This window comes from Dasypus novemcinctus, chromosome 9 (assembly GCF_030445035.2).
Source record: "Dasypus novemcinctus isolate mDasNov1 chromosome 9, mDasNov1.1.hap2, whole genome shotgun sequence".
Lineage (NCBI taxonomy): Eukaryota > Metazoa > Chordata > Mammalia > Cingulata > Dasypodidae > Dasypus > Dasypus novemcinctus.
The window spans coordinates 59298187-59322622 of NC_080681.1; the positions used below are offsets into that span (position 1 = coordinate 59298187).

The following is a 24436-nucleotide window of genomic DNA, read 5'->3' on the forward strand; positions in this document are numbered from 1 at the left end:
GGGCTAAAAGTACTATTATATATTTCTGATAATTTTGAATTTTTATACTTTTGTGTAAATATATTCTGAAAATTTTAAATTTCAGTAAACACTTTGGTCCTCCTGCTAAACCATTAATATTACAAATTCCTTCTAAATGAATAGCTGTTCCAACCAGTTGACCAAAATCTCTCATCTATGGCCAATGAGAGTTTTTCTCAAGCCTCTTCCTTCCTAATATGTATAATGTGAACAATTCTTCCTTTTGGTGGAACCCCTTCTCTCATCCTTCTTCAGAAAGGAAAGGAAGAGGGGCTGGAAGAATGTAAGAAACAGAAAGACTGGGAAGAGGTACAGGAAAAAAAGAGATTAGAGGTTTGGCTTCAGGCTGTAGAAATCTCCAAATAGGGGCATCCAAGTGTTTTCAGAAGCAGGTTTCATGATCTGTGGGTTATTTTTTATAATAGTGTAAGCTGAAAGGTCCAGACCAGGTTGTGACTCAAAGATAAGGTGAGAGCCTGTGGAGGTTTATTCATATCTAATTAATGTCTCTCTTCACCATTCCAAAGTTTTATGATATCACCTAAGGCAATTATATGTTATGAGGTCAAAAGATGATAGTTCCAATCATCTCATCAAACTATAATTTCCAATTGATTAAAAACTGAGAGCATTAAATTCTGATGTTATGATGGCAGGTTACATAGGTCAGAGTAAATATTTTTTAAAATAAAAATGTCAGATGGTCCACACTTGGCTCAAGCAGGCCACATGTGAGCATGGGCAGTATGTGGGGTGTCCAGGCAATGGTTGAGGCTGGAGTTGGGGATGATGATGTGACCTAACTTTTTTTTTTTTAAGGTACTGCGGGCCAGGGATTAAACTTGGAACTCATGTGGGAAGCCGGCGCTCAACCAATGAGCCACATCAGCTCACCTGAGTTTCTTTGTTTGTTTCATTTTGTGCTTGTTTTTTTTTTTTTTTTAGGAGGCCCTGGGAACTGAACCTGAGACCTCTCATGTGGGAAGCAGTTGCTCAACACATCCGCTCCCTGGATCCCTGGTGATATACTTTTATCTCATGGTTTGACAATCAGGGAGGAGCATAAAAAGAGGGTCTGACTGACATTTTCATAGAAAATTCATTTGTAGTTCTTCAGTGCTACAATTCTATTAGTGAAATACTTTACTTTAGGAGCATGATGGATTAAAGAGATGTCAGTCAGCTGGCCCTGATATCAGTCACAGTCTAGTCACTGTTTCTAGGAGAAAACATTTTACCCAAATACATGATTTACAAGTAGACTTTTGGAAATAACTTGTTAAAACTTCTTATACAGCTTTCTCTACACTGATATATTCCTTTAAAATGTTTATATATATTTTTTATTCTTAGGATTTGTCAAGCACTATAGTGAATTCTTTTTACCGAATGCTGAAAAGTATTTAGTTGGCTTCATAGTTAGCTACCTTATTAAAGGACAGCAAAAGACACTTACAATTTTTCCTGACTAATATTTGTTGCGATAGTGAAAAACAATGTTTTTCAAATTAAAATTGTCAATAAGAAATTGACTTCTTACCTTGTCAGAAGGTTTGAATGGATTTCCTTGTCCACTAATTCCACCACTGATACTAAATCCAAGGCCAGGATTCTTTTCTATTCTCACACAAAACTATGTAAAAAAGATACAAAGAGATAATTAAATAAGAAAATAAAAACAAAGCTAAATATCTTCAAATAGTTGCATCCCAGTAGAAAAGTCATGTGTTTCTAAGTTCTCAGTATTGGCTTATGTTGACTTGGTATATTAAAGACATAGTGTACAAGCTCTGACATGTATTTAATATTCCTTTGGCATCAAGCAATGATTTAAATGAGCTTGGAAATACCTGGGCAAGAGGACATTACCAAGTTCTTATTCTTCACAATATGTAGGACTAAATTTCAATGAATAGTTTTAAGAAATTAAAAGTCTTATAAACATTTAAAAGATTGTATGTCATTTTAACTAACTACCATAAATGCATATGTATTTAGATCAATTAGGAAGGACTGTGTAAATAGATGAAAGAAAACTTTCAAATGTAGAGTGAGGGATAATATCACAATTTAAATAGTTGCTTTTGCTTTCTAGGAGAGTATCACAATTCGTGTTCTCCGTTGATAATTCTTTTGTTTAGAAATAGCAGGGAATTTAGTTTGAGAAAGTAGAGAACTTCTGGCCATAGCTTAATGGGTGAAGATGAAACAAAGGAACAGTGAACTGCTCAGTAAAATAGAATTTTAAGTTTTTCAGCATGTCCTGGAGAGAAAGTTAGTAGCCTTAGAAGAAAGAGGATAAGAGGTCTAGTAAAGAAACTTGGTCAAGAATATGGAGAAATTGTGACTGGGAATGGCCAATAAGTGTTTAAGGCTGAGAGGGCTAATATTCTAGTATTCTGTGTTATATCACCTCTACAATACTCCAAGTCACCATTAAGAGTCTGTTAAAAACACAGTTCTTTATAGTATCATGGAGAAATGATAGCATTGGGAATGGAAGCCACCTTGGGGTAAGGCTGTAGTGGAGATGACTACAATTATAAGAATTGATACACAGTATAGATCCAAAATTCAAGAGATGTGCCAGAGATAACCTAAAGAAATGATAACAAATCAAAGAATTTTTCTTTTTAAAGATTTAGTTTTTATTTATTTCTCTCCCTTCCCCCTCCCCAGTTGTCTGCTCTCTGTGTCCATTCGCTGTGTGTTCTTCTGTGACCACTTCTATCCTTATCAGCGGCACCATGAATCTGTGTTTCTTTTTGTTGCGTCATCTTGTTGTGTCAGCTCTCTGTGTGGTGCCATTCCTGGGCAGGCTGCACTTTCTTTCGCGCTGGGCGGCTCTCCTTATGGGGAGCACTCCTTGTGCGTGGGGCTCCCCTACACCGGGGACACCCTTGCATGGCAGGGCACTCCTTGCGAGCATCAGCACTGTGCATGGGCCAGCTCCACACAGGTCAAGGAGGCCTGGGGTTTGAACGCCCTATCCATTGGGCCAAGTCCATTTCCCTGAAGAATTCTTGATAACCCTGAGCTGGGGATGTGTGTGGTGGCTGTGGCAAAAATGCTAGTTTTCCATGTAAAATGGAACAGGGTGACCCTAGATGATCAGAAACCTTGGGACATAGAGGCAGCATACACTTTGGTAGTACAAGGGAAAAAATCCCCACTTTTATAACTTTTAAGTACAGAACTAGTACTAGAACTAGGTGAACCAAATGTTACCAGAGGTTAGCCTGCAAATGATTAATAAAGGGTTAAGAAAAAATAATAAAAAGAAATACCTCAGCATATATTTTGTATTTATATAAATATATACCAGGAAGTTCTTAAAGACGCTGGAAAAAATTTGCTTTCTTAAGCAGCTTAATGTTTACTCCAGCAATCTTGCTTAGCCTATTAATTTGCTTATGGGTAAACACAAATGTCCAAAATGCTCTCTATATTTTCAATTTCAAGGTACCTTTAATCCCATTCTTTCAGATAGATCAAGGCAAATTAAGGGCCTGTTCCTGACTTAATTATCACTTATACTGTGAGTCAAAGAAACCTGGATTAATTATATTTGACTGTTTAATAGGACTAGCCTTAATTCACTGTCATATTTCATAATAATAAGTTTAATGGCTAACTTACATAGTTCACTTACAACACAAGGGCAAAAACTATCCACTAATGTGATTTTCATGGTCGAATAGTTATTGAATAATTTCTGAATTATGGGTAAATACAATTACCATAAGTATTCCCCTGTACTTTTATTTTAAGAATATTTTGTGACAACTTTTCCCCTAATTGAGCTATATTTGTTAAAACTAGTTATCATGGGGTAGTAGAAACTTCAGTTTATAATAGTTTTGTATTTATATGGCACATAGCCTATGGATATGAACATACAATAATAGCTTGATGTATCTGGAAGGAGTATTTCAGCTTTATCCAATGCAGAAGTTAACCTTGTAGTCCTTTTCTAATATTATTGATTAGTACAAAATCGGAGAAAGGCACCAATATGGTTAAAACATTTTACTTTTGTTTGTGTTTTCCTATATATCTATGCATTTCCAATTAAATTACTTAAAATTTGGGTTAAATCTTCCAAATGTGAAAATTTGACTTGCACAATGTAATATGTAGAAGGTATGTGCACTGCTGGTTTTCCCCAGACCACTATAAAAACTGAAAGGAAACAAATGCAACAGATTTTGCTTACAAAGTAAATTGCTAAGAGTTGTTCCCAGCAGTTCCCATTCAAGGCAGTGACTATATCTGTTTTATATTATTGTCAATCTTGAAAGCACTAAAATCAAAGGGAAGCAAACATGTGCCAAGTATATGAAGAACTGCCTCAATGTATTTTTTAATAATAGAAATAATAAAGAGAACACTGTGGTTTGATAAATGTGACAAACAGCCATAAACACGGATCTGAAGCTAGACTAGCCTTGGGCATAGTACGGTATGGCTAATCGGTTGTGTTATGATTGTTGTCTCCTAAAGCATGTCAGAGAGAGAGTATTCATCTCACATTGAAGGGGTTCCACCTGCTTGTAAGACCCAAAGAGGCCATCAAATGTAAGAGGACAGAATACCTCACAGCCAAAAAGCAGTTTGAAGTAAACCAAAGAGGATTAACAAAGGGGAAATGCCAAGTTCTAGCAAACAGTCAGGTCTAGGAGACTACCAAGTAGCCTATTAAAGGGAATCAGTATTTCAATTTTCTTTTAAGAGATGGGTTTCAAAGAACGAAATTTCTAAGTGAAGACATAAGCAATGACCTGGAAGTCAATGGTACATTTGCTTACAGTTGACTTCCATCACAGGACTTGACTTGATACCTCTGGCCTGTGTTAAGCTTTCCTAGCTGTCTGTATTATAAAGCTTTTAAAGGATACCTATTGTTTTGCCCTCCAGGATCCTTTACCTGTCTTCTGGCAGCTATACTTCAATCTCTCATTTAAGAATTGCTCATTTACTCCCTTTTTCTCAGCCTGCGTTTTGGGTGAGGCAGTTACTAGGTGTAAAAACAAAGCAGTGTGCCCCTCACCCCCACCCAATGTAATTTTTTTGCAGGATGGGCAGGTAACCCATTAAAAAAGGGCTAATGAAAGAAAAGAAGAAATTAAAAATAAAAAAAAAAAAAAAAGGAGTAATGAGATATCTAGTAGGACTTCCAGGAAAGAAAATCTTGCTCCTTTTACTAGTTTTAAATCTGAGAGTATCTGCTGCTCCTGTAGACATCTTTCTACCATGAGGGGAAAGCCTTTCTGAGACAAGAAACAACCCATAGAAAGAGAAACCATGACTTTTCAGATAAGTCTTATCTGAAACCTGGCCCATCCCTGGACTTTCAGTTTGACTGGGTCCCAAATTCTCTTTCTGCTTAAGTCTGTTTGGGCTGAGTCACTTGTAATCAAGAATCCTAGTTGATTAAAAAAACTGAGGAGAAACTTCCTTATTTGCAAATATTAAGGAATGGACTTTTCTTATTATCTTTTATTTTGAAAAGAACATCAATTGCATACTTATTTGAAAATCCCCTTGGAAACTTTTGAAAAGACTACTAATATCAAGATAGATAGGATAGGTGAAAAAAATCCTATGATGTAGCATTTTCTGGGTCTTTTCAGAAAAAAAATAGCCAACTCTGTTTATCTATGAAATAGAAACTTGAATGACTTTTTAGGGTGGAAATACATTTTAACAATTTTTTCATTTCATTTCCTTCATTTTACACTTAAGAAAACTGGTAAGATCATACATTTATTTAGTGGAACACTGCAAGAAAACGTTTGATTCCTATTGCAAGGCACTCTACCATTTGATTGCATACAACTTTTAAAGTCAATTGGTAGAATCTGTGGTGGTATATATTTGTGTTGAACTATGAATTATAAATCCAGAACTGCAGCATTATATAGGATTGATTTGATGACTGAAGAATAAAGTTTTATGGGGGGAAATATTTACTGATAGCAATAGTTTAAGTGGGGCAGGATGAGATATGGGGTGTCCTTGAAATCATTTGAGTAAATAACATACACTAAAGCCATTTGACACCTATATCTTTTTAACTACCTTTATTCATTTATTGTCTTTTAATTAAAAATCTATAATTTATTTAAAAACAAAGCTTTCTAATTTATTTTCCTTCTCATGTTAAACACCCAGCATAATGTAGTTTATCTCACCTGGCCTCCTGAGCCCTTCAGGCAGCTGACCAGAGCTTCTGATCTAAACATATGACTGAAATGATGTTTTTCAGCTGCTTTAAGTAGTCCAAGTATGGTTAAGTATTAAAATGACCTCTTCCAGGGCAGACTATAACATCTTCTGGGAAAGTTTTGGAGCTTTATTTTTTTTCTTGAATATGAGAGATGCACTTAAGTTTGTATTACTCACAGAGATTGACTCTAATGCAATTGTACAGGGTGTCTTTCAGACACAAAATTTAGCTTGCATGAACACTCACAGGAACTGTCAGGAGAAAGCCACGTAGTTCTTGCAATCCTGGTATGTTAGACCAATTAATTGGGATAACCCCTTCTTTGGGGACAGACATGGACCTGAGGGTATATTTTCCCATTGTTTTTCTCTTCCAATGAAAGAGCCTGCAGCATGTAATGTGGGTTCATGAGACCAGGTTCTAATTCCAGTTCAGTTTCTCAAATGTCTTGCCATGGGCAAGAACCTTAACTTCTCTTAGTGTCAATTTTTCAGTCAATAAAATGTAAACTGCTCTACCTGTATCAAAGCTTTATTGATAAGATTATATCAATGTTTATGAAAGGGCTTTGAAAGGTTTGAAGCATCACGCTGGTATTTTTACTTCCTATTTCTCTTTGGTATCTATATGTTCTACATTTATAAATATACTCTCCTTTGGACTGTATATTTGCAAAAAGGAAAACCAAATTAATGTTAGTCTTAAAAAATCCCATTACCCAGGACACATCCAGACTAATAAGATCACTTTCTTTGGGGATAAGGTCCAGGCATCAGTGTTTTTTTAAGCCCTGGAGAAGATACTAATATGTAGTCAAAGTTGAGAACAACTGATAAAAATTATTATATTATGAAGTAGGAGATAAGGTGAATAGAATCTTTAAGTGTCTTCACTTAAACTGGGGAGTGAAGGGCAGAGCTAACAGGATAGATATGATAATTAAGAGTTTTTCATACGGGAATGGGGGTCAAGTCTTCAATTTCTGGCTGTTTTCTTCAGTTTGCTACTTATTACAACTCTGACTCATTCTCATATGCTGGTAAAAAACCCAAAGGTTTCAAACTTTAAAATTCCTTTTCCACGTAAAATCCCCTTGATAGTGAACTCTAGATATCATGTATGTGGTTTTATATTGTAGATAATTTGTTAAAAAGGAATATCTGTTGTTTAAAATCAGATTTCTAGGGTACAGAAATTAATACCTTGGATCTGTGTAGCACTTTATTGTCTAAAACTCACTTCCATTTATTTTATTTATTCTAATCCTAGAGTTGGAAACAGACTTGATACTCATTCTCTCTGGAAAATAAATGCAAAAATAAGTATATTAAACCTGACTCTGGTTCTTGGAATTCTTGGATATTTTTGTCCTGTTTTATCATAATAGATGATTTTAAAGTAGATGGTTTCATCACTCAGGAGAAATATCAAGGTTAACCAGATCCATCTTTGTGGTTATACAAAGTTGCAATCACATGAATTCTAATTCAGTCTAATGTTGTCAGTAGTAGTATTTATTATATAAGTTCATTGCTATGGAACTTATTTTAATCAGATTAAAATGCATTATTTCTTTAGGTCACCTTGAAGATACATTTTTGTTAATAGTAAAACATCTCATTTGTTCAAAACTTCACACTTTTTAAAGCATTTGGAAGTGTTCCTTTGAGTTCAAGTCAACACTCCCATCTGCACAATGTAGTTCAATAACTGTGAATGGTAGCTAGAGCAGGCTTAATTAATAACAGTTGACAGAAGAGGACACTGAGTCCACAGTAGGCAAGCATCTGAGATCCCATGGCTAATTCAATGGCAAGACTGGGATGCAGAACTTGAGTTTTGGGTCTGAGAAACCTGGGTTAAAATTCCATCTTGAACAATTATACCTTGCACAAATTACTTATTTTCTCTGAGATTTGTTTCTTCATTTGTGAAAAAAGGAGTAATACTGTTGCAATGATTAAATGAAATACTATGTTGTAAGTAGAACTGATTGCATAATTTCTAGGCCCCAGTACAAAATGAAAATGCAAAACTCCTTGTTCAACAGCTATTAAAAGATGATGATTTATATATATATAAAATAAAATATATATAAATATAAAAAGATATTTATAAGATGATGACCACAGGGCATAAAACCAAGTCCAGCATCCTTTTGAATTTGGGGCCTTGTGCAACTACACAGGTTGATCACCCCTGAAGCCAAGCCCATATGTAACGTATATAGTCTAAAACACAAAGAAGACACTTGATATATGGTAACCATTGTCTCTTTCCTATTTTTCACTCACACTTTGTTTCTTTAAATTAAAAAATGTATATTCATTGTAATTAGATTTTTAAAAACTTATAGCACAGCATAAGTGATTATTTTTTTTAAAGAAAGTCATCCCTATTTTACTTTTTTCCCCTTAGTTTTACTTAAATAAAAATTATTGTGCTTTATCATGGTGGAAAGTCTTTTTGTATAATGTTTATGGTGTCTTCTTGTTCTTAAATATTATGAATAATTTAGGTTTTATCCATATTATAATTGACCAAAGTTAACATTTCTGTGGTTATTTTTAAGCAGGAGTTTGTAGTCTTTAAATATTTTGAATCTTTTCACCCATTTTTTCCTTGTAGAATTTGGAATAAAAGTCTTGCTTTAATATACACACATACAAATACATACACACACATATTAGAGGAGTGAGTTTTCAAAGGAAACATCGCTTAGTGAAGCAGGCTAGATAGGGAATCAATAGACAGATCTGGAACCTGGCAAAAAAACCACAGCCACTAACATGTGTTCTTCAGTACCCTCAAGGTAGCTGCTGGAAGACCCTCATAAGACATCCCATTCGGAGTGAGATTTCCTCCAGAAGCCAGGAGAAGCTCCAGATATTCTCCAGGGGCCTTATCATTGGGCCCTCCTGGGGAATTGATGGATGGGGTAATCAATCAAAACAGCAAACAGTTGGAAGGCCTCCCATGCCATTAGCAAAGGGGCAGGATTATTAATGGTTTAAAAAGCAAGCACAAAGGCCTTTTGCTCCCTCTTGCCTTTTGACCCCTATTCCGGCCTTCTCCCCCACCTGGATCAATACTCAAGTAAAACCTGGGCATTTATAATCTATGAGGGGGAACTGTAATCTGTAAATCAGCCCACTATATCACTCTCAGTCTTCCTCTCTACCTGGGACCCATGTGGTTATTTTCTCCCATTTTTCTTCCCTCCCTACCTTAATAAATTACTGGCCTAATCAATATGGCTTGCTCTTGAAATTCATTTCTTGCAGTTTAGTCAGGAACCTAGGCAAAATCCAGTAACATTAGGAAAGTAAAAAGTCCATGAACTATTTTCATAAGAAGAATGAATTACATAAACTACTTTAGCCTCTTTTTTAAAATTCCTTAAGCTTTCTTGTAGTTATTTTAATGTTTTTATCCCAGCATTCCAAACCATTTCAGCCTGAAACCAAGGTACAAGAAGCTAGGAAGGCAAAAGGAAATAACTCTAAGTCCCTTCATTAACATAGCTGTTGAATTGTTTAAATTTTTACCTCCCGGTTTGAAGGGATCTGATGTTGTCAAAAGCTGTGAAACAAAACACTTGAAAGGCACTATAAATACATCTTTGAAAGAATCATGCTGTTATAAATTTAATAAGCACATAAACTTTAAAATTTAGTAATCCTCTCGTTAGCAAAATTTTATAAAATGTATTTTTTTAGAAATAGTGTAAAAATGGCCTTTAAATTTATAGCATACAGAATAACTGCATGCTAATACCAAACCTCTTATTCAAAATAGGTAAAGGCAGAGGACATTGATTTCAGTGGATTTTTTTGGTCTTTATTTATTTTTTTAATGTTACATTAAAAAAATATGAGGTCCCCATATACCCCCACCCCCCTCACTCCACTCCTTCCCCCCATAACAACAACCTCCTCCATCATCATGAGACATTCATTGCACTTGGTGAATACATCTCTGAGCACTGCTGCACCTCATGGTCAATGGTCCACATCATAGCCCACACTCTCCCACGTTCCATCCAGTGGGCCATGGGAGGACATACAATGCCTGGTAACTGTCCCTGCAGCACCACCCAGGACAACTCCAACTCCCGAAAATGCCCCCACATCTCATCTCTTCCTCCCACTCCCCACCCTCAGCAGCCACCATGGCCACTTTCTTCACACAAATGCAACATTTTCTTTGATTACTAATCACATTAGTTCATGAATAGAATATCAGTGGATTTTAAAATGCATAGATTCTGGGAGAAAAAGCACATAACTGCTAACTGGAATGGAACTGGGTTTATGTCAGGGAAGGGATTTGCTGGTGGAGGGGATATGAACAATTTTTACCTTCCTAGGATGCCTAGGCATGCATAATTTAAAACTATTTAACTTTTAGAGTCTCTGGAGAATTTAAAACTTCACATCATTACCTGATTAAAGACCCTGTCTGGTTTATTATACCTTAAATCCAACACTTGGCCTAGATCAAGCAGAAGAGGGAGAAAATTATCTTGATAAAAGTATGATTCTGAAAATGATTAATATATAATCTGAGCTTCAAGGAGGGTATTAAGAAATAAAGGAAATGTCTAGAGCACCTGGGATCCAAATGATAAATGGGTTTTAACAATATAAAGTAAAATAACTGGAAAATGAAGATAACCTTCTCTGATACGTTTAGGAACAAAGGTGGGTCACATGCACATCTTTGAGTAAGCAATATTTACATGAAGCCTTTAGAAAGCAGGTTAAGGGGTTAGTGAAGTCAGTGGGAACTTTGCCTAATGACTGCAGAAATAGATCTAAGAATGCAATAAGATAATTTTTTGAGAATATTAAGATCTTAATGTGTTACTTTCTAAGCTTTATATAACTCAACAGATGAGATTCCATTCAGAGTTCCGGTCCAAAGGAAGAAAAACAGGTTCCACAATGGAAAGGCAAGTCCTATTTTTAGATAGGCCATAACAGCAGCATTTTTTCCTGCTACATGGCATTTGATCAGTAGCTTTGGGAACATTTCAGAGATGTTTCTCTTTAACTGTTCTTTATCATTTTCATCACAGCAAAGCTTTATCTCTGTACTATTCCACAATCAGAAGATAAGACTTTTAAAAAGTGTCTTCCCATAAAGAGAGGGGAATAAGACAGTTTGCTCGTTACATTGTCAGTTTTACTAGAGGCCTTTATACAAGTACCGAATCCACTGAAGCTCTGTAACATTAAAAAGCTGTGCGGTAGAGCTCAATTGGAGATGGGTGTAGGTAAGAGAGGGTAGAGGGTATTAATAGAAAAACTGTTCTGACCCATTCATTTTTCCATATGTGAAATGGACATTTTACCTGTTTTCATGCATACTGTGGTGTCAACTACTGAAAATAATACAATCCTACAAAAATAAGATTCTATATAAGTGTTCCATCCGATTCAACAAGGTGACAACATTAATGTGCCCCACACTATTTTAATGAGGGAAGGCAAACCAGGGACTCTGGATTTTCCTGACAGGTCCTGGAAGTTCAGTGAAAAACAACTCTTCTCACCTGCTCTGGATATCCATCCACACTTCTCTGCCCTTTAGTTTGAATTAAGCACCTTCCAGGCTGAGGTCCCCGGGTAGCCTGTGAGGAGGGGATCTGAATAGGCAATGGTGACTGAAATTGCTGGATGGTCACTTTGTTTATATTTCCCTCAAACGGCTGCTGCTCCCGGCTGCGATGCTGGAGGCTCTGGGACCCCATCAAGGTCTGGATGTGACTGCCTGCCTGTGGAGAAGATAATCTGTCAGGCAAAGATTCGTGGTGCTGAAAGGATGTGATTAAAGTAGAAAATGTGCACAGAATATCTCTCGGGTAAAGAAGCATCATTTGGGCTTTCAGCCATGGCTGGAAAGAAAATGAAAAAACAGTAAGGGTCTACCTACTGCGGTTGGTAAAAATGTTAATATTGGAGCAAGGCTGCATTAAATACATTCATAGTCATCTGGAGGCTTGCCAAAGATGATTTAACCCTCATTTTAGGGAACAAAATTCAACCTGAAAAATCTCAAGAAGACAAAGAAGTAACAACTTAAAAATAAAGTAGATTTCTATCTGGCATTTCATTTTGAATAATAGCAGGGGTAGAGAGAGGTAACATATGAAACATCAGGGGGAAAAATATAGAACCTGGTTCCTCATTCTAAAGCAAAAGAATCAAACTGCTTGCTTTATTTTATGCTATAGGTGTACAGTAAGTTTGTTCAAGTACATACAACAAGTATTTATAAATTTTCTACATTATCAAATCAAGAGTATCATTTTTGGACTTAATCTTTAAGTTACATTAAAAATGAATCATGCGGGAAGCGGACTTGGCCCAATGGATAGGGCATCCGCCTACCACATGGGAGGTCCGCGGTTCAAACCCTCGGCCTCCTTGACCCATGTGGAGCTGGCCCATGCACAGTGCTGATGTGCACATGGAGTGCCCTACCACGCAGGGGTGCCCCCACGTAGGGGAGCCCCACGTGCAAGGAGTGCGCCCCATAAGGAGAGCCGCCCAGCGCGAAAGAAAGTGCAGCCTGCCCAGGAATGGCACCACACAGAGAGCTGACACAACAAGATGACGCAACAAAAAGAAACACAGATTCCTGGTGCCACTGATAAGGATCGAAGCAGTCGCACAAGAACACGCAGTGAATGGACACAGAGAGCAGACAACTGGGGGAGGGGGAAGGGGAGAAATAAATAAAAAATAAATCTTAAAAAAAAAAAAGCCATTAAAAAAAAGGAATCGCATGATAAACCCTGTGAGTATCTGCAACCTGTGGAGCCATCGGATATAGAAGGGACTTCAGAGTGAGCTCTGCATGCAAATCATGGCCTCACAAGCTTTCAGAGAGGGGCATTAGTACCTCTTATTTAAAGTGATAATGATTATTTCTCAGTCCTTAAAGATAGCTGTTGAGGACAGGGCATGCTCACAGCAGTCTCCCACCTTTAAATGATTTGGTGTCTGTCCCTGCTTCTTTGTTGAGTCCTATTTTCTCAACTTTATTCTAACACGAGCTCCTTGAGTCATTCCGTCTGATTTCTTTTCCACAAGCAAACAATTCTGTTTGTGACCTGGTAACCTGAATATGGGTTTGCATGCTAAGTATGGTTTAGCACATTCTAATATAAGAACTGAATGCTTCTCAATTCTTTTAAGTATATGTAGAACAAAGCTTAGTACTTTACCCATTACCACTGAGGGATCTGAGGATTTACTTCCTGAGTTCATTTTCTTTCCTGCTGGTCTTTTAAGGTAGGGAATTTGGAATTCAGACATGAATTTCATCTTAAAATTCATTATCTAAGAGAGCTGCCAAATTTTCCTGACTAATCAAGATTTTTGATTACTATGCAAAAGCCAAACTGAAGGAATAAAGAAATAATTATTAAACAAGCATTCAAGGAAGAGTCTATCTTTAATTATTTTAAATTTCTTAAAGAGCAACATAAGATACATAGGAAGCCTAAAAAGATAAAATCCTTTGAAGAAGAGGGAAGGCATATTGCTGAATTCTAAAACAAGAGGTAATTTCAGTGAAGGAAATACTAAAAATTATTATTTGGCTATATGTAGGGCAAAATAAACAATTGTAGTTTTATTACATTTTTAGATTTCCAACTCATTGTCTTTGTATTATGCACAGTTTTTACATTAAAAAACAATAAAGATGTTTTATTCATGAGAAATAGAATGAGAAGATGCAAAAGAGTTTTAGGCTATCCCAGCACACTGTGAAAACAATGATCATTTCAATATTGTGCAACATACTTAGCCAATGTTCACAAAACTACAACCTCACAAGGGCAAATGCCTATTTGTCTATTGCAATCTATACCCTCCTCAGAAGTTTTAAGGAAAGGAGATGTTACAAACTTCTCAGCCATTCTAGAAGATTTAACACCCTTCTGGACAAGATTTTCCTTATCCGCAAATTCAATTCTCTCCTGCTTCCGTGGAATTTAATGTTTTCTTGTTTGATAAGAGAAGAAAGCCATGCTAGACCCAGTATCACATGTTGAACTGCTCTTCTCTGAATGAATACACTGGCCTACTGAGTTACATAGTTAGAGAAAATGATTTCCTGGTTGTCTACCTGAGGCTGACCTGACTACTGAGAAATCAATTGAATTTTACATTTATATGTGCATCTCACCTTCATTGTTGTAATATTCCTGGCTCTGCAGTCAGTGCTTGCTACCAGTGGGAGTGAGAAAGACTGGAAGTTTAACTGAAAGTGATCACACAGATAAGTAAACTATTTTTACCTCCATAAAAACTTTAAGGGGTCCAGAACATAGTTTTGGTTTCATGATGCATAATCTACATGAGAAAATCAATAATGACTGCTTAACAATTACTTCACTGATTAGAATATCCAATCCAAGTGTGAAAAATTAATTCTACATTAATATAGAACTAAAGTAGGCTTCCAAGTTATTTTTCTGGTTTTTTTTTTTTTTCTTTCTTTCTTCTGGTGGGACAGTGGGGTTCAAGACAATGGTTTAATTTTGAGCTCTTTGAGATCAAGCACCATATCCTAATTACCATCTTTAGTGACTGGCACAATTACTGGCATTTAATAAATAACAGTTACCACCCAAACACTAGGTGCCAGAAATGTGCTAAAATACTTTACCAATATTGCTTCTTTTAATCCTCACAATAACATTAAGAGTTAATTATTCTTATTCCACTTTACTGAGGAGGGAACTAAGGCTAAGAGAGATTAAATAATTTATTCAAGCAATTTGAACAACTGGCAGCATCAAGATTCACACTCAGGCTATTAGAGGCCATGCTCTCAAACACTGCATTATAGCATTATACTGCAGATCCTTCCTTCAATACTTGCATCCATTCTACCCCCACCTCCAATAAATGAACTAAGTATTGAAAAGGAACCATAACAGGAAAACAAAAGGACCAGCTTGTTGAGAGAAGATAAATTAAATTTCTTTTGCAGCTCTCTAATTTGCTAAAGAATCATTCTCTAACTTACTGAGTTAGGTCTATTATCTGTTTTTGATAAAACAGATAAAACAAAAAGTGGTCATGGAAAGAATGTGCAGTAAAATGATTCTGTTTTCTACAGCAGCAATGCTTTCATTTTCTTTTGGGCTATAGGCTGTGAGGAATGGGGATAGGGAATGACAGTTGTAGAAAACAAAGAATTAACACTAAATTTTGTATGAAGTTAGACAAACATAAATGAAATAAGATATATAAAGGGACAATTATGGTGTAAAAGGATTGTAAAGAGTAAGTTTTTTTGACTGCCACAAAGGCTTACAGTAGGTAATAAGAATGCACGTGATGAAGTACAAAGGACTGATAAAAATGTAGAAAATGTTGATACTGGATTTGTTCAAGCAGAGATCTGCTATGAGAAAGTTGACTTATATTGATGGGGAATTTGAACATACAGGTTCTGCAAAGCCTGTCTTACACATTTGGAATGATAAAAAAAAACTTAAAAAGAACCCAGAAGATTGGACGTTTGTTTTTGAACTTTCAAGGGGAAGTTGGAGAAAATAGCATGTATTTGAGAAGAACAGTGATAGAATATAGTGTTTATAGTTGACCCACAACAAACTGTCAAGTTTATAAGGAAAAACTCTAATATCCATAGGACCAAGAAAATATTTATGTCAAAACCATAGAAAAGCAATGTTGATTTGATACCAAATGGCACTGTTCATGAAAAATTTATCCCACAGCTAATCAGACTTATTCTGGGGACATTTGAAGTGTTTGGAAGATTTTGTGTAACAGAAAAGAAGTGTCTTTCTAACTACAACAATGTTTTGGCTCATACCATGCTCTTAGAAAAGGGTGAGAAGAGCACTACTGAATTTGGTCATCTGTTTTACTATTCACCATGGCCCTTGAACCATTTTGGGTTGCTTCTAAAAACCAACCATGGCCTCAAAGGAAGATAGTGTTACTGAAAATATTTAAAAGAACACAATTTAGCCTCTAAAATTAAGTCGAAGGGAGTTCTACATATGATTGGGAGCAGTGTCAATAACACAGAATCATCCCCAAATTATAACTTGGTAACTAATTTCAAGAAACCAACACTCATTTACATGAGGCAGTTTCAGTAATTTTGTAAGCAAACAAAATCGTCCTATCAATTTCTATTCACACCCTATATTCTGTAGTATCTTTTAAAAAATGCAAACTAAATTTTAAAAAGTAAGTCAATAGTACTTCTGCTTCTAGGAATATGGAGCAGATGAGCTTCTCCTTTTCCTCCAACTAAGTACAAATAAACACCTTGAACATTATATATACAAATATACGATAACACTAAAAGGTAGAGATAAATAGGCAGATGAGCTAGGGACCACAGGACCCAAGGAATTAAACAGTGTTTTTTATTATTGTTGTTGTTGTCGCATATATTCCTGACTTGAAGCTAAAGAAGTAGGTAACCCAGAAACACCAATGGGCACAGATAAAAGAAGCTCCAGCAACATCCTGCTCACTCTAGCCAAAGGACCAGAAAAATGGCAGTCTAGCAAGAAAGGAAAGTTTTAGACAATAACCGCCCTCCGATTTCAACACCGTGAAAGCAACTGTGGCCCCCATTCCAACAATAACAGAAAGGTCCAAGTGGTGAGCTTAGACTGCCACCCTCATGAGGATGTCACAAGGCTCCTTACACCCATGCTGAGGTAGTGTCTGAGAAGGCCAATAGCCAGAACTTTCACTGCACTGACCAGTAGCAAGGCACCTACTCTATGGTTACCATAGATTTTAGTAGAGATCATGTGAAAAACCTGGGCTTCCATCCCCACATGGCAGTAATGAGGTGCCCCTTTCCTTTTCCACTGGGGTGGTGTCAAAGAAAGCTTAGTAGAAAGTTGGTACTTTTGCATTCTCCCTGTGGTAATGAGAGCACTCCCACCAAGGTATTAGTGGAGACCACGTGGGAGCCAGGACACCCGTTTACCAACTAGCAGTACTGAGGAGCTCTTGTTTCCAGTTTCAATGAAGGTGAGTGTTTTAGTCAGGGTTCTCTAGGGAAACAGAATCAACAAGAGATATTTGTCAATAGTATGTGATTCTATAAGAGTCTCTCACACAGTTGTGGGGATGCACAAGTCCAGGTTCCACAGGCAGGCTGCAACCAGGGCTGCAATGAAAGTCCAATGAAGGTTCTTGATGAGTTTTGGGAGATGTTGGCTGTCCAAAGACGAGCTGGGAAATTCTCTCTCAATGCTGGAATCACTTCCCCTTTTAAGGCATTCAATCGGTTGGGTTAAACGTCACTCTTGCTGAAGGCAATCTCCCTGATTGAAGTAATTATAACCAGCTATCTATGATTTACCACTGCAGTAAGTCAATGGTGAGTAAAGTCCATAAATGTCCTTGTATTACAGTTAGCTCAGTGCATGCTTGACCAAACAACTGGGCACATTTACCTGGCCAAGTTGACATAATAGCCTAACCATCACAGCCAGGTTGGAAAACTGGACTCCTAGCTCCACCTTGCCATAATGAGGTAGCACCCCATTACTCAACTGATGTTAGAGTAAGTTGGCTAAAACATAATATTTAAATAAAATCCAGAGTCTTACAACAAAATATGAAATTTTGCATTTCAATAGAAAATTACTAATTATACCCAAACAAAAAGATTTCATACTGAATTAAAGAATACAGTCAACAGATGTCACCACCTGAGAAGACAGAGATGAGAGAATTATCTGATAAGATTTTAAGTCAGCCATATGAAAATGCCTCAGTGATCAATTCCATGCATTCTTGAAACAAATTTTTAAAAAGCAGCCATCAGCAGTGAAAGAGAAAATGTAAAGAAGAAACAAATGGAAATATTAGAACTGAAAAATATGATAAAATGAAATCAAAGTTTAATGGTTGGCTCAACACAGAATTAGGAGACAGAGGAAAGAAGCAGTAAACTGGAAGATCAAACGATAGATATTACCCAGTCTGAAGAACAGAGAAAACAGACTAAAATCCCCAAAATGAACAGTCTCAGGGACATGCAGATTAGACAGAAGTTCTACCATTTGTGTCATTGGAAGTAGAAGAAAGTAGAGCTGAAAAATTACATAATGAAATAATGACTAAAAATTTCTGAAATTTGAGTAGAGATAAAACACTACAGATTCAAGAACCATAATGTACTCCCAAAAAGATAAACCTAAAAGAAATCCATACATACAAACATCATAATCAAACTTTTGAAAACTAAAGACAAAGAAAAAATTTGGAAAACAGCCAGAGAAAAATGACACCTTCCTTATAGGGGAAACACAATTGGAATCAGAGTGGATGTCTCATGAGAAATCATGGAGGACAAAGGATGTGATACAACAGTTTTCAAGTGCTGAAAGAAAAATAATGGTAAACCCCAAATCCTATGCCTGTGATAATGTTCTTCAGGGATGAAGGGGAAATCAAAACATTCTCAGATGACTGAAAACAAAGAGAATTTGTTGCCAGCAGACCTATCCTAAAATAATTGTTAAAGGATGTTCTCTAAATTAAAAGGAAACAGACTTTGGGGAAGATGGTGGTTTGGAAAGACATGGGAATCTCTTCTCCCCCAGAAAAATAGCTAGAGGACAGGCAAAAGTGTCCTGGAAAAAAATATTCTATGGTTTACAATACCGGGGGAAGGCTGGACACCACCCAGAAGAGAAAGGAACAAAAGAAAAGAATCTCAATGGCAAAACTGTGAGTTAAAATTGACAGCTACTACTGCCAACAAACTCCGCCACACTACAGATACTTTTGAATTCTCTGATTTGGGGCCAGTGGCTACAGACAAAGGGGGTTCCAGGGACCCACCTCCTTAGGAAAGGGGAGAGAGAGGGACACAGCATAAGACTGACTCAGTTTTTGACCCACAAATTAAGTCTGCTGTGTCCCACAAGCCCTTCTAGGCTGCACCATTGTTTGCCTTGGGAGCCAGCTTGGGAATAAGGAGAACTGGGACTAAAGAGATCCAACCCTCTCAATCTATCCCTTTACTGACCAAGACTGGTTGTTGAAGGGAGTGGAATTATTTCCTGTCTGGGAAAAAGGAGGGAACTGCCTGCAAAGGTTGGAGAACTGCCTCTGAGAAAATTTGAAATATGAGGCTCTTAGTCTCCAGACAGGAACTTCTATCACATTGATTCAGCCAGTGTTGCAGCAAACACACTCCAACCAGGCAATGAACAGAAAGGGCTGCCAAAGAGGACCATCTGCTAGCAGACTAAGGAAGTGCATGTGAGGAAATTAAAAGTAAATAAGAGAAACTTTTTCTGGCCTCTATAGCCTCCATACCCAAGACCCTAAGAAGTAGTTCTGCAACCCATTACTGGGTCCAGAACCCAGTTTTGAACAGCTAATAGGGACAATGCTAAGGACAAGACAGGTTGAACCAAGAATTGAAGAATAGCAGTAATAGACAACCTCCTGCCATTAAATCCCTACTAACAAGAGAGAAATTGAGCATCTAAGTAAACTTACCATCTAACCAGATGCTTAGATATGAACAAAAACTTACATGCTATACTAAGAAAATGGAAGACATGGCCCAAGAAAAGGAATATATAAAAATTCCAGAAGAGACACAGGATTTGAGACAAATAATCAAGGAGATGTACACAAATCTCCAAAATCAAATTAATGAGATGAAACACAATATGGCTAAAGAAATAAATGATATCAAGAAGACACAGAGTGACCACAAAAAAGAATTTGGAAACCCGAATAGAAAATGAACAGAGCTCATTGGAATGAGAAACATGATAGGTGAGATAAAAAACACATTAGGTGCATACAACAGCAACTTGCAATGATTGAAAGAATAAATGATACCAAAGACCAAATAGCTGAAATTGAGAGAAAAGATCAGAGAAAGAAAATAATGGAAATAACTGAGCAGGGGCTCAGGGAGTTGAATGATAACATGAAACACAACAACATATGTGTCATGGGAGTTCCAGAAGAAGAAGAAAAGGGAAAAGGGGCAGAAAGAGTATTTGAAGAAATAATAGCTAAAAATTTCCCAGCTCTCACAAAAGAAATGAATTTAATATCCAAGAAGTGCAGTATACCCCAAACAAGATAAATTTAAACAGACCTACTCCAAGACACATACTAATCAGATTGTCAGCATCAAAGATAAGAAGAAAATTCCAAGAGCAGCAAGGGAGAAGCAAACCATCATATACAAGGGACACCCAGTAAGGCTTAGTGCAGATTTCTTATCAGAAACCATGGAAGCAAAAGACAGTGGTATGATACATTTAAGGTTCTGAAAGAGAAAAACTTCCAGCTGAGAATTCATTATCCAGGAAAATTGTCCTTCAAATATGAAGGCGAATTTAAAATATTCACAAATAAAAAGAAACTAAGAGAGTTTGTAAAAAGAATCTACCTTTGCAGGAAATATTAAAGGAAGACATAGAACCTGAAAGAAAAAGACAGGAAATGGAGGCTTGAAGGACAGTATAGAAGAAAGAATAGCTGAAAGTATAACCAAAAGAGTAAAAAGACAGATGAAAATAAGATGACATATGAAAACCAAAGAATAAAATGGTGGAAGTAAATAATAAATTTATAGTAATATTATTGGATGTGAATGGGTTAAAATCCCCCACCAAAAGATACAGGCTGACAAATTTAACAAAAAAAAATGAGCCATCCATATTTTGCCAACAAGAGTTTCACCTTAGACCAAGTGATACAAACCGGGTGAACGTGAAAGGTTGGAAAAAAATACTCCACCCAAACTATAACCAAAACAAGGAACAAAATAAAACAAACAAAAAGAAAGGGGTAGCTATACTAATACTGGACAAAATAGACTTTAAAGGCAAAAAAGTTATAAGAGATATAGAAGGCCATTATATATTAATAAAAGGGATAATCCACCCATAAGAAATAACAGTCATAAATATCTATGCACCTAACCAAGGTACCTAAATTGCATGAGGCAAACTCTGGCAAAACTGAAGGGAGAAATAGACATCTCTACAATAATAGTTGGAGACTTCAACACACCACTCACATAATTAGATAGAACAACTAGACAGAATCAACAAGGAAACAGAGAATTTGAACATGATAAACAAGTTATACCTAACTGACATATACAGAATATTGCACCCAAACTAAGCAGGATATACATTTTTCTTAAGTTCTCATGGATATTTCTCCAGGATAGACCACATGTCAGGTCACAATGCAAGTCTCAATAAATAAAAAAAGACTGAATTGATACAAAGCACCTTCTCAGATCATAATGGAATGAAAACTGTAAATCAATAATCAATAGGAAAGTAGTAAATTCACAAATGTGTGGAGTCTGAACAACACACTTCTAAATAATCAGTGGATCAAAGAAAAAATTATAAATGAAATTTGTAAAATAGTCAGACAAATGAAAATAAGAATACAACTTACCAAAACTTATGGGGTATAGTGAAGGCAGTCCTGAGAGAGAAATTTATAGCCCTAAACACCTATGTTAAAAAAAAATAAGAGAGAGCTAAAATCAAAGAGCTAACAGAACAACTTGAGAAACTAGAAAAAGAACAGCAAACCACTTCCAAAGCAAGCTGCAGGAAAGAAATAATAAAGATTAGAGCAGAAGTAAATGCTATTGAGAGCAAAAACAAACAAAGAAACAAAAAACAAAACACAAGAGAAAATCAACAAAACCAAAAGCTGGCTCTTTGAGAGGATGAATAAAATTGGCAATCTCCTAGCTAGACTAACAAAGAAAAAAAAGAGAAGATACAAATAAATACAATCAGAAATGAAAGGTGTGAAGTTATGACTGACCCCACAGAAATAAAAAGGATCATAAGAGGATATTATGAGAAACTGTATGCCAACAAATTAGCCAATCTAGAAAATTAGACAAACTAGATGAAATGGACAAATTCCTAGCAGATACAGAAAAAATATGCAGCAAATGGACACAGAGAAGAGACAACAAAAGAAAAGGAACAAGCCACAAACCAGGGTGGGAAGAAATAAATAAATAAATCTTGTTAAAAAAAGTGTTAAAAAAATTCCTAGAAATGCATAACCTATACTAATACTACAAGAAATACAAGAACTTAACAAACAAATCACATTCAAAGAGAATGAATCAGTCATCAAAAATTTCCCAATGAGGAAAAGTCCAGGACTGGGTGGCTTCACAGGTGAATTGTACCAAGCATTTCAAAAAGAATTAACACCAATCTTATTTAAACTCTTTTAAAAAACTGAAGAGGAGTGAAAACTACCAAACACATTTTATGAGGACAACATCACCTTAATAACAAAGCCAGATAAAGACACTACACAAAAAGAAAATTACAGACCAACCTCTCCAATGAACACAGATGCAAATATTCTAGGCAAAATACTTGCAAATAGAATTCAGCAGCCTATCAAAAGCCTTATACATTATGGCCAGGTGGGATTTATTTCTGGTATGTAAAAGTGGTTCAATACAAGAAAATCAATTAAGCAGTACACCACATTAACAAACTGAAGGGAAAAAAAACCATAATCATCTTGATTGATGCAGAAAAGGTATTCAACAAAATCCGCATCCTTTAATGATAAAAACACTTTGAAAGATACGAATAGAAGAAAAACTCAAGATGATAAAAGGCATCATAGCCAACATTGTACTCAACAGAAAAAGATGAAAGTTAATATGGATTAGAAGACTAAATATCATTAAAATGTCAATCCTACCCAAACTGATTTATGGATTCGAATCAACACCAATCAAAATTCCAACAGTCTACTTTACAGAAATAGAAAAGCAATTACCAAATTCAATTGCAAGGGAAAGTGCATCTGCATAGCCATAAGTGTCCTAAAAAAGAAGAGCAACATGGGAGGAATTTCACTGCCTGACCTTGAAACATATTATAAAGCTACAGTGGTCAAAATAGCATGGTACTTGCATAAAGATAGACACATCAATCAGTGGAATAGAATTGAGAACCCAGAAATAAACTTTTATCTGTATGACCAACTGACTTTTGACAAACCTACCAAACCTACCAAAGTCATGTTAATGGGAAGAATAGTCACTTCAATAAATGTTGCTGGGATATCCATAACCTAAAGAATGAAAGAGGATACCTATCTCACTCCATATACAAGAATCAACTCAAATGGATCAAAGACCTAAGTGTAAAAGCCAGGACCATAGAATTACTAGGAGAAAATATAGGGAAACATCTTAAAGACCTTGTGATAGGTGGTGGGTTCTTGGACTTTACACACAAAGCATGAGCAACAAATGAAAAGATAGATAAATGTGACCTCCTCAAAAGTAAACACTTTTGCACCTCAAAGGACTTTGTTAAAAGGGTGAAAAGGCAGCCAATTCAATGGGAGAAAATATTTGGAAATCACATATTCGATAAGTGTTTAATATCCATGATACATAGGGACATGCTACAACTCAACAATAAAAAGACAAACTACTTGATTAAAAAAAGGGCAAAAGGGAAGCATACTTGGCCCAATGGATAGGGTGTCTGCCTACCACACATGAGGTCCACGGTTCAAACCCCGGGGCTCCTTGACCTGTGTGGAGCTGGCCCATGCGCAGTGCTGATGAGTGCAAGGAGTGCCCTGTCATGCAGGGGTGTCCTCCACGTAGGGGAGCCCCATGCACAAGGATTGCGCCCCATAGGGAGAGCTGCCCAGCACAAAAGAAAATGCAGGCTGCCCAAGAATGGTGCAGCACATACAGAGAGATGACACAACAAGATGACGCAACAAAAAGAAACATAGATTCCCAGTGCTGCTGATAAGGACAGAAGCAGACACAGAAGAACATACAGCGAATGGACACAGAGAACAGACAACTGTGGGTGGGGGTGGGGGTGGGGGTGGGGGAGGAAAGAAATAAATAAAAGATAAATCTTTAAAACAAACAAAAGGGCAAAAGACTTGAATAGACATTTGTCCAAAGAAGAAACACAAATGGTGAAAAAAGACATGGAAAAATTTCAACATCACTAGTGATTAGGGAAAAGCAAATCAAAATTACAATAAGATATCATTTCACATCTACCAGAATTGCCACTTTCAAAAAGACAGAGAACTACAAGTGCTGGAGAGGATGTGGAGAGATAGGAACACTTAT

The 24436-nt window shown here is 36.5% G+C and overlaps 1 protein-coding gene across 3 annotated transcripts in view; it reads right to left on the minus strand.

Moving 5' to 3' along the window:
* LRRC7 (leucine rich repeat containing 7) overlaps positions 1-24436 on the minus strand; it is a 641808-nt gene that overhangs the window by 54263 nt on the left and 563109 nt on the right. For all 3 annotated transcript variants that reach the window (XM_071217384.1, XM_071217382.1, XM_071217383.1), the window contains 2 exons: positions 11808-12029; positions 1562-1654 (listed from right to left, as the gene is read on the minus strand). In XM_071217384.1, coding sequence (XP_071073485.1) covers positions 1562-1654; positions 11808-12029 — 315 coding nt within the window. The remainder of the gene's footprint in view (positions 1-1561; positions 1655-11807; positions 12030-24436) is intronic.